The sequence below is a fragment of the Manduca sexta genome, chromosome 14 (assembly GCF_014839805.1).
Source record: "Manduca sexta isolate Smith_Timp_Sample1 chromosome 14, JHU_Msex_v1.0, whole genome shotgun sequence".
Classification (NCBI taxonomy): Eukaryota; Metazoa; Arthropoda; class Insecta; order Lepidoptera; family Sphingidae; genus Manduca; species Manduca sexta.
Window position 1 is genome coordinate 605,299 of NC_051128.1, and position 11,736 is coordinate 617,034.

The window sequence follows — 11,736 nt, forward strand, 5'->3', positions numbered from 1 at the left end:
AATTTAAAACACCTCCTCAAAATTTGTCCGGTCCCCTATTGTGGCGGCTGTCTGTACCGTGATATATATGCCTGCGTAACACGTTTTATCTGTAGACTTCGTTGGCAGTATGATCTGTGTTCCATGTCGCACAAATAAAAAAAACCGTACGTAGGCATAGCTGTCGCCTGTCACCAGCTGTCACATTGTCAAAACATGCTTTTGTGTTACTTTTAATTGTGTAGGTAGTTTTCAGTTAGAGATTATAATTTATTAGAAGGTAATCATAATTTCACTTCAATGGAAGACGAGGCAGTAGAAATGATCCGAGAGACGACTCGAAACACCCTAGTGTTGAACCGGCGTCGACTGAGGGACGAGGAGGCAGATGCGCGCCGGTCTTTGGGAAATCTACGGTAATTTATGATTATTTAAATAATATTGCTTACAAAAATAAAACATTATTACTCGTTATTCGTTTGTTCTTTTTTATTCTTTTTGTATAGTTAGTTTATAACACTGATAAATTACTATTGTAACTCAGTAACAACTTTGTCAAAATCTTTTATTTAAATAAAAAGGTATAACTATCTATTTAATTCTAATAATTATATAGTATAGTTAATTATATGAAGGTATTCATATATTTCGTACTAAGTCAGTAATATTGAAAAGTACATTAACAAGATTAAAATGTTACAAAAGTAAATAAAATAAAGGCCTAGTTTTCAGAATATCAACAGAGAATGTAATTAACATCATAAATAAGTTGAAAACAAAGTCTTCGCTGACAGCAGAAGAACTACGAACCCTGAAGAATGCCCTCATTGATGATGAAGAAAATATTCGAGTTGTGTTAAGAGTCCATGGAGCATTGAGAGGGCTGGTTAGAGAATTATGGGGTATGTATGTATTATACATCAAATTAAAATAGCCTTTTATTATTAAAACAAGATACATGACATTTGTTTTAGCATAGTTGTTAAATTAGAGGTTGAAAAGAGATTATCTTTTATATGATGTGCCTCATCTCAACATGCCTTAGGGCATAGGCCCCCTGTAGCTGCCTCCAGTTTACTCTGTATTATAATACGAGTTACATATCTCCAGGTGTGAAATGTGTGGGTGAGTTTTATACATCTGAATGACTCACTGAACTGTAGAGTCTACAGTGTAGACATTAGCACCAGAATTCAGAAGTTTAAATTATAACACTTTACAGCACCAAAAATGTGACAATATGGAACATAATACCTAACCTCTTTGACGGTACAAGAGTGAAGATTGCCCAATCTAATAGATATCGGAAGTAGTTCCATGTGTAAATAAGCAATGTTGTTCTTAAAATATATATTTATAGTGTTATGGCATGCAGTAATTAAAACGGCAATATTTGGTTTCTCTGTTACTTTCATTACTAAGTTAAATATTCTAATTTCAGGCCTTGATGTCAGAAAGCAGTGTGAGGCAGCAGGCTGTCTGTGCAATCTGGCTTTAGGTGATGCTAAAGCTGGTGCTGTAATTGCTAAAGCAGCTGGAATATATCTCATTCTTTACCTTGATAATCTCACTGTGGACTTGTCTGTAAGATTATTTTTTTAATTGCTTTGATGAGACGAGCTTGCCATTCACTTGATGGTAAGCGATACGACCATCCATGAACAGAAGAAATACCATCCAACACCTTTAATTACAAAGTATTTTATTTTTCACTGCAGTTGCCATCCTAAGACATAACATGTCTTGTTATGTCCAGTAGTTACACTTGCTATTATGTTCATTTTATATCTTATAATTGATTAAATTCTATGGTTGCTGTCTTATTTTAGGAATGGGACTGAGTGTGTGATTATGTTAGGAATAAATATTGTTTGAAATAAAATATTTTTGTGCGGGTAATTGTGACATTGTTGCTATAAAAACACTAAGCCTTTGACAGACCGAGGCAGTCGTTCATAGTTGTACTGGTTGGTTGATTGGTGAAATATTTGTTAAAGTATATCTGAAGTCAGAAATGGTTCCTTTTTCATTCAAATCAAAGTCGCTCCAGATCTATATTATATCAATATAAACTCCATTAGTTACTATACTATATATACAATCATCATCAATGTAGCATGCAACTGTCAATTAGTTTCTACATAAAGGTGCTTGATGAACCAAAAATGACACACTACCTTAATTTTTAACCTTCAAAACTCATTATACTAAACAAGATGTATTTTCAAAAAGATTTTTTGTCAAACATAAGTTTATTGATCATTTATTTCAGTTGACATGTGCATGGACGCTCGGTAACCTAGCTGGTTCAGGAGAGAAGGCTTGCGAGTTGCTAGTGGCACAAGGAGCAATATCCAAGCTGTCTGAACTGCTGCTTTCCACCAATGCTGATGTAAGTCAAGCCGCTGTGGAAGCTTTGGTGCATTTCACATACCAGTTGAAAGATCTACTAAGGTAAGTTTAATAATGTGCGTTGTAAAGTATTCAACCAGAAATATTAGATGACTTAAAGAAACAAATTGCATCAGTGCATATAATCCATATAATGTTTAATAATATGTAAACTAAGAAGCCTTATGTTTGATGCCAAGATTAGCAGTAAGTTTGTGATCATGTTTTGTTTTGGTCTTTATAAAAGATCTAATTAAATTTTCACTTGATCTTTTTAGTATTAAGAAAAATTTATTAATAAAAAAATACTCTAATATTTATTAATTAATAAATTTTTCTTAATTAGTACATAACCTTTTTTCTGTTTTAGACCAGAGCATTTAACGAAAATCCAGGCAGCGTTAACTCAAAACGATATAACAGCTTCAACATTATATCTCATGTCCATTCTGTCATGCCATCCGAATTTCTCTGTAAATAACTTACCAGTACAATACGTAGAAAAGCTATTTAATCACTTTCAAAATAATTTAGAGAATGCCCGTATTAAAAAAAAAGAATTGTTGTACGTATTAAAAATTTTAGCTAATTTTAATAATGCCACAATTTATGAAAGTGTTTTTAATTGTTTTCAAAGTAATTTGGATGTTGTTAAAATGTTATTGAACAGTGATATGAGGAATACATTGTTACAGTTGTTAGCTAATATGTATAAGTGTTATCCAGAACATGAGTTGTTCAAGTTATTAGTAAGCTGATTCGAATATAATTGTTTTGTATTGAGTGTTGTGTTTTATTGACCAAGTCCTCGGGCGCTGCGAAGATTATTTTTAGGGAGCTGCATATTTTTTTTCGCGGGTAAAAACGCGTTTGTTTCACCGGTCTTACGGCCTAATGTCGACACTCGGGAGTATAGCATCATCCGAGCGAGCATTGGACCGAGTCCCTAACCCCTGTATAACCTACACCGGCATACCAACCAAAACCCGCGGTGGCCTTCTTCGGCGCATACGGGACGGCCCCGGGGTATCTTGTTACACTGAGATAGCTGCTCGGAACCGTCCCTGAGGAAGGTGCATATGCATCTAAGCGCTATATTACGTAATATGATTAAAGTTAATTATTTAACGAAATTCACCCAACAGAAATGTTTACTTTTGGAAAGACAGGTACTGTAATGTAGTCTACCTTTTTTTTATTAATTTTAAAATGCTCATAGTTACGGGTTTATGTAATGTAATAATTATTATTAATATGAATTGTTTCGACGTATCATAAGTGCTACTTAGTTCGTTTACGTGATCAATTAATTTTATGTTTTTATTTTACGAACCAATTAGATACTTTGTTGTGACCATCAGATACGAGTTGTTTGTTGCAACAATCAGATACAAGTTACAAATACATCATTAAAAAAGTAACAAAAATGCTTATTTAAGTATAGTTGATTGTCACACATATCATTGGAGGTAAAGGTAACTTTGACGATTAAAAAACCCCATATTAAAATAAAACAGCAAATCCGCAATAAATATATTTATCATATCAATAATTATGATAATAATTTTAATAATTGTAATAGTTTTTCTATTAAATTAGATTACGAGGGTTAAGGCTACGAATACAGCGTTTTATATTTAAAAATCACTCACAAATGTGGCGTTTGGGGTTCGGTATGGCGTGTGGGAATAGAGCCTGTCCCATCGTAGGGCACGCCTCCCAGTATGGGACACTAGGCTGTAGCAAATCCGAACACATTGTGAAAGCTTCTACAAACAATTTTAGACAGCTAATAAAATGTACTAGTTTACTACTATGGTCAATAAATATTCAAAACAATTCTACATTAGGTATCAGTAATACGTAATAATTTGTTAATTATATTGATTTTAAAACATGTATTTTTATGGCAATTATGAATAATTATTAAATATTTTAAATCTTTACCCATCCTTAGGGCATAGACAAAATAATTATCTGCATTTGTTACATCATTATTCCTTTGCCCATGCTCTTCGAATTAAAAACCATTATTAATCAAGTACATAGTTATTAAGTCTTTTACGAGTCTAAATACATGTATTAAAATCTATAACATTGTAATTTTATCTCAATTAGGGCGCGATCATAATTGTGGAATCTCTGCGTTGGTTAGGCAATTGTTTATTATACGTTGCGACAATTTTGACGCACCCTTGGGACATATTTCCACAAGCGAGTTTTTTGTAGCCATATTTTATATATCTGATTTTTGTCGTATCTTCTGTCAAGATTTTTATATTAAGTATAACTGTAACTTCATCCCAAATAGGTACCTAATATTCTTACCATGACATAAGAGACTAAATATAATTCATTTGTGGAAATAGCTCCATTTAGCTCTTTCACACGACGAATTTATCTTTGTATTGGTACAGATAAGCAACTTTAAACTTTATTTGCCTGAAATTACAAATACTCAAACCGTATCGTGTGAAAAAGCCTTGAGATAGAAGTACTTAGTACAAAAACACACGTCTAGAAAAGTTCAGAGGAATAAATTTTATTTGAGAAAACACTGTTGCATTGCAGGAGTTATTTATTTCGCTGTTTCACGTGACTGATGCTTTTTACCATTACGGCAATAATCGACAAGCAACACGAAATGGTGATGAACAGTTAACTCATGTATGTACACTGGACCTTATTTTATTAGTAATAAGTATGGACGGTACAGGTAAGGAGCACCGTCTCAGTGTATCAAAAAGTGTCCATCAAAACAGGGAAAATAAGGGTGGCGCTGCAATCGCATAGGATAAAATTTTAAGGACGTGTTTTCAGTGCAGTTTCTTGGTTATATTGACAAAACTACTTACAACTACGCAAGCAGTTGAGATTCTGTATACTGGCATTTTATTGACTTCTTGACTCATGAAAAGATTCAATTTGTTCATTTGGATTACTTCACTCACTATTAAAGCAACCACATTCGTATCGTAGTTTTTCGTACGCCAGCGCTATTGTGGTAGGTACTTGAAACTCTATTTTCAGCAAATGCTGGACACTTTTTAGAGTTCCCCTCCATATCAGACGGTGCTCCTTAACTCTACCCTCCATAGTAATAAGACTTAGGATCCTGCCACACGTCCTGAGGAATGTCTCGAGCTATTGGACCATTTTAACGATGATACAAAGCAATCGGAATATGATCTTTATTACACACGTGCCTAAGAGATCTTTCGTTTTAAATTTAGTTTGTTTATGACATATCGTGCATACATGCATTTTTAAAAGTTAGGGTGTGAAAATGGGCGCGATGTTATGTCCACTTTTACATGATAAATACGCATCAAAATTACGTCGTAAGTGTGGCAAGACCCTAAAAACCTAAGGAATGCAATAAACTCAATCTCGTTGCATATAGAAATCTTTTTCCTTTAGCTACTTTGTTGATGCGGATAAAAACAGTCTGTGTTCAAATATCAATTTCATTCGATTCCTTCGCAATGGATTTACACAAAATAAATACTAATGGCAGTAAATATTTTGGAATAAACTTATAAGCATTACAAAACGCTAATATTTAATGTACAAAATATTTCATAAGTTATATTTGTCAATTAACAATGTTTATATAGCCATATATCATCTTGCGAACCTGAAACACACATGCTACTAAGAGCATTCTTGTTTACTTCTATAGTTCCTTTGTATTTAGAATATTATTCTAATTCATAAACTTGACCAATGAGATGGGACTTCATAAGCAACAAAAAAACTATAATGTTCAAACAGCATGCTTTTGCGCTAAATAGTACGTGTATTCCAGGCCTTAGCAAGATTGGCATTTGATTATTATGTCACTAACGCCATCTAGTAGAATATTTTCAAAGTTTACGTTCAAACGAAATAGATGGCGCTTATACCACCGCATAGGGCATTATAAATTAGGAACTACCTACATTGTAATAAGAAGATTCCTTTTACATTTTAATATAATGCCTTTATATATTCAGGGAATTTACTATAATTCCCATAATTATGCGTTTAAGGGATATAAATAAATTTTGCACGTTTCATCGAAATCAATTCAGCGGGTATGAATCAAACGAGAAGCAAATAAATACTATACTTTTTCATATAAGGTTATTTTGATTGGATAAAATGTTAATCTAAAATCCCAAGTCAATCGTCGTTCTACCTCTTTACCTTGTGTAAAAAGAACGAGACGTTACTCTGAAGAATTGACATGGCAGTCTCCGTCAAGTTTAACGTTACGATATGAATGTCTATTTATCGATATCGAGCAAAAATATCGATATCGATAAAGCCGTCGATTAATATATAGCTTGACGAATAATTGGGTCGTTGAAGGACGTAATGGAATTGTATAAGTTAATTCATAATACAGATCTCTTTCTCATCACACGATCATGGATTAATAAAAATAACATTCTTTATTTGAAAATAGAACTAAACGTGAAACTCCTTCAATAAACTGTCCAACTGAAACCGTTAACAGATGGAGCTGTTTGTACTATTAGCGGCATCGTTCGCTAGATGGCGTTGGCCGCGTGATATGTTATTCGTCAAGCTAGTTCGCGTTGCGCGGGAGTTACGTGTGGTCGGGCGCGTGCTTGCGGTGCGTGACGCGGCGCGCGCGCCCCCCGCGCCCGCCTGCCTCGCCGCCCGGCTCCCCCGCGCCGCTCGATACTGGAACAAACCACATTAGATGACTACACAAAATGAAGGTGTTTAAAATCCATGAGGTCATTAGGTTTAATGCAACTATAACCCGAAAATAAAGTTTAGCAGTGTCATGAAAATTGTCTGAGTCTACATCCCTAACTCAGACTTAAATCGGCAATAAATCAAGTTGTATGCCATTGTAAGTTCTTATGTGTGAAAGTGATGGCACCATCTGTCATCGCAAATTTTCCTCGACCTGCTTGTTACCTACTATAAAAACTACGGAGAAATAAAGTGATTTTAATCTTCGAAAGAGTGACTAAGATGGTAACGGTATAGGTAATATTTTGGTAACAGCTGCTATCAGCATCATGTGGATTCTGTTAACCAGGTATTAGTTCATTAGAAGCCGTCTCTGTTGAAAGCCTTTGTGAGTTACATTAAATCATTGCAATATAGGAAGAACAACCAACTATTTGTCAAGAATTAAATAGAACCAACCCAACACCAAGTTGTAAGGTAAAGACAATCACGATAAAAAGCAGTCATATACAAGAAGAATGGAAAACCATATTGTTAGATATTTCTAGTATAAATACAATTCAACAATGAACAGTTAATGTATTAATTCTTAAATGAGAGAACATGCGTGAATTAGTAGGAACCATCACAGTAAATCCCGCTTAAGACGTTCCTCACCATGTTCCCGAGGGATCAACTTAGTAACAACAACTTTCAACTCGGGATACAAGGCCCCAGTGGGCCTGTTTAACAGTTTCCCATTCATCCTCGGTAATTCGGACGTGATCGATTTTAAACGGCATCCTGAAAACGTAAGGGTTAGAAACAAAACAAATTTAAGAGTATTTCAAGTTCATAGTACATTAAGGCCTCCAAAGAAATATTCAGAAAAGTATAAATATTTTTTTATGGATTAATAGTGGCATACGTGTCACTTGACTGATGGTTTAAAGGCGAGTTAGCGCAGTTAACTCTTTGACTTGAAAAGGAATTTATGACAAAGCAGCATCTGCATATTGTTCATCATTTTTCCTATTGGATTCTAAATATCAGCGGATATTAAAATTAAATGTTCGTGGTACCTTGGATATCCTCAGGAGTCTTTGGTGTGGCCACCTCGCCGTTGGTTTGCGACATTTTCTTATGTTTGTGTTCGTAACCGTTGGCTCTGGAACGTGCGTGATCTGAAAGTATTGAAATTTATAAATAAAAATAAAATGGTGTCTAACAAGAATATCAATAGCAAGTCACTACCGTCGAAAAACTGACTAAAAATGGACTTGCAAAGCCTAGAAGCTGATTCATTATTAAAATCCTGCTAGATAAGCCTTAGTATCATACAGCTCAGTTCGAAGTGAAGCACTTCAGGCTCAAAAGGCGTGTCTAGTGCCAACTTCTAGTAAAGTATGTTGGTACAGTTTTGGTGTCTGCCAAGGACTTAACAATTCTAAACTGTATCATTTCTGGATTTTACTATTTCAATCACGTCCATTTGCTATGCCATGGATGAACGAGGACGCCAACTTTTCGATAATGTTTCCATTACCTATTAGCCCTGAGTCTAGAATTAGTATTTGATATATTTCCATACATCGTAGGGCGGAAGAAGCTTGGCGAAAATTGGACGCACGAGTTACGTCCCTACTTATCCCATCAGGATAAAATTCGTGAGTGTAAGTATGTAACTTCTCTTACTATTGGCATAGACGGTGGAGCGGTGAACTTGATGCGTCAAGTCTGGAAGCGTAAGCGGTCGCCGCGCGCGACCACGTGCGCCTGCGCCAGTCACCACCAAGTCACTGGAATCAAACCTCCTCCTCAATCCAATACTGCTAGTAGTTTGAGTTCGTGTTGTGTAGAGAGTATTTGTCAGATAAAGTTGTACTGATTCGCAGTAACACATTTCCTAAATCCAATAATAAATCTCAGGATGTCGAGCATAGTATACGGCCACGCAGTACTTGAATTCAAGTTTACGGAATCTAGATGCTATTGTTTATGGACGCGCGTATCATTTGCCATTAGAAGAGCTGCTTGGTCTCTCTTGGTCTCTTGCTCAGAATTTATAATAATACGCAATACCAGCCTCGTGTTGTATGGTACTCTATTGCTGGGTACGAGCCTTCTCTACTGCTGGGCGGAGATTAGGACTTAGTCTACCACGCTATCCTAGTGCGGGTTGGCAGACTTCACATACCTACGAAATTTAAATGCATAATTCTTAAGTATGTAGGTTTCTTCATGAGGGTATCCTTCACCGTTAAAGATAAAATAAAAAAACAATGTCCACATAACTTTTAAAATCAGAAGTGGGTGCCTTGGGTTTTAAACCTGCGGATCTTTGTCTCGGCATTCCGTTCAATTCCCAGCTAAGTCCTCGTAAATTAGTTTTATAAAAAACTCACTCTCTAACAGGCTCTCTCCAGAAGTCAGCAGTGTGCACTGGCGGGAAGTGGTAATTGTTCTGGTAGCCGTACGCCCCGTCTAGCCCGCTGGCGCGCAGGCTCGCGTGTAGAGAGTTCTTCATGCACTGCAACTGTGGCCCACAAGCTTAGCAGCAATTACATTAGAGCACTATATAATGAAATACAGATAACGCAATACATAAACATACACCATACGTTAAAATTACCAAAAAAGAAATGGGCTATGAAGAAGAAAATCATAGTTGTGCAGTCAGAATTTTAGTTTATATCAAAGGAACAAAGCTATGACGACTTAAAATTGTCATAAATCCTGCCAAAAAATTATGGATACTACACGTAGAAGTAATAATGTAGATCCCGCATCAAATTGATGTTCATCAATTATTAATAAATGTGCAAAACGATTTTTTAATGAACGACAATAAGACAGTAATATCTATCAAGTTGTATAACGTTAGTGTTCGGTAACGGCAGCAGATAATACTATTTTTCATTTTTAGTAATTGAAAACCAATGGTGTATATATTATAAAGTTGGGATCTAGTTTATATCATTTGGAAATCTCAATAGATTCTGAAAGTTATCTCTAACAAGACTCCATATTATTTTAAGAATATAATAGTTCAGAGTCTATGCATGCAATATGCATATAAAATTGCTGACTAAAATATCCATAAAGATTTAAATGAGCTAAAACGATATTATTATCGTTTTAAATATAAATTAAAAAAGGAATTACCAATACCTACTCTGAAATTTCATACTTCAATCACTATTTTACTTATTATGAAACAAATATTTAAAACTACAATGCTAGTTCAGTGTAAAACAAATCTAATAACTATAACACCAAAAATAAATACAAACAATATTTCCAAATCAACTCATGTTCACATCTTTAAATATTTTCACACATCATCGATTACATAACACAAACAAACATAACAATTACGGGGACGGGACAAAAATAATAAGGTGATCTAATAAATCTAATTAAAACTATTGTAAGTCACTGAGATTCTGTCATGCAGTCTGTTACTCTGTATTATAGTAAAGATAAAGAAACGAGATTGTATATGCAGTAATTGATTTAAACTTAATATACTTTTCATAATACAAATAAATGACGAGACAAACAAAACGTTTCCTTAATAAATATCTTGACTAGCCATGAAAAATATCAAAACCAATTCATTAACTTATAACAAGCGCTGGTGTCGCTAAGCTCTTCTCTGACAAGCGCATCACTCCTGGGACATGAGAACATGGCCTCATTACACTCAGTCTGCGTTTGCAACTTACCCTTTTCCAAACTCAAGGCTACCTGGTCCACGGCCCCTTAATATATTGATATAGTAATAGTGTTCTGTTACTATACTAAGGAGATCTATACTTAAACCCTAATAAACCCTTCAAGGCAATTCTTATGCGCTCTGTCTCCACACCGAATGCACGGGGAGACATTTTTCGCGGCCCTCGGCACACAGTTAAGTGTATATACCTCATGATTGCCAATTTAAATTGAAGTATATGAGGGCTCGCGAACGTTTCCTGGTCTTTTCCCCTCCTCCCATTCTAAGGGATTTGCTTCTCCTTCCCCTACACTTTCTTCCCCAGATGTGCCCTTCCAAATTTCCTCCAGGGCCCTGCAATTGCTAAGCTGGGGGATTCCAGTGTCCTATTCGCAGGTTTCTCCCTGTGTTAACTGCGAAGGCCGATACACAAAAATCCCTATAATTACCCTACAATTTCCTTCCAACCAATACCGTGCAGTTCGTATAATAAGTCATGACGCTTACCATTAAACGAACAGACGGCTGTCTCGTCATTTATAAATAAATAATTAATCTATTATTAAAGAATTTGAGGTACATCATTAACTTGATAATTGTATAAACACCACATACACATGACTCGTTCCACTAATGAGCTATAATACAATCGCGCCGTCCCGTCCGCGTGCTTCCCGATGGTATTCTGAAGGCACGACTTCACACAACTCGCGCATGAGGGATTGGTGGGGATTTTCAGGTTTGGGGTTTTTATTTGAATGTGAGGGGAAATGTTGGCATAGAATCTGGAATAACTTTGTGATTTACGACTTTGGCTATCTTTAGCAAATAGATTGAAGACCCACAGGCGAAGCGCTGTTAAAAAAATGGTGATTATTAAAAAATTCAATGATTCAGTTATATTAGTTTTAATTGATTTTTTTTTATTTTATTTTACAGAAGAAACGAGGACTATCATG

General features: G+C 35.3%; 2 protein-coding genes across 4 annotated transcripts; one reads left to right on the forward strand and one right to left on the reverse strand.

Moving 5' to 3' along the window:
* Window positions 1-144: 144 nt before the first annotated feature.
* LOC115442929 (vacuolar protein 8) lies at window positions 145-3,154 on the forward strand. 3 transcript variants are annotated; one of them, XM_030168136.2, is made up of 5 exons: window positions 145-395; window positions 712-881; window positions 1,421-1,563; window positions 2,252-2,433; window positions 2,741-3,154. In XM_030168136.2, the coding sequence occupies exons 1-5, from the start codon at window positions 280-282 to the stop codon at window positions 3,126-3,128; spliced, it is 999 nt and encodes a 332-aa protein (XP_030023996.2). In that variant the 5' UTR covers window positions 145-279; the 3' UTR covers window positions 3,129-3,154. The 3 variants fall into 3 exon arrangements, with proteins under 3 accessions (XP_030023996.2, XP_030023999.2, XP_030023998.2); XM_030168139.2 differs by having other exon boundaries at window positions 187-395; window positions 705-881; XM_030168138.2 differs by having other exon boundaries at window positions 248-395; window positions 699-881.
* Window positions 3,155-3,891: 737 nt separating this feature from the next.
* On the reverse strand, window positions 3,892-9,595 carry LOC119189331 (the record flags this gene model as incomplete). Its single annotated transcript, XM_037438594.1, is given in 5 exon segments — window positions 3,892-7,062; window positions 7,738-7,863; window positions 8,142-8,243; window positions 8,755-8,858; window positions 9,465-9,595. Coding segments are annotated over 5 exon segments (552 nt in total). The 3' UTR covers window positions 3,892-6,964.
* Between the last annotated feature and the right edge of the window lie 2,141 nt (window positions 9,596-11,736).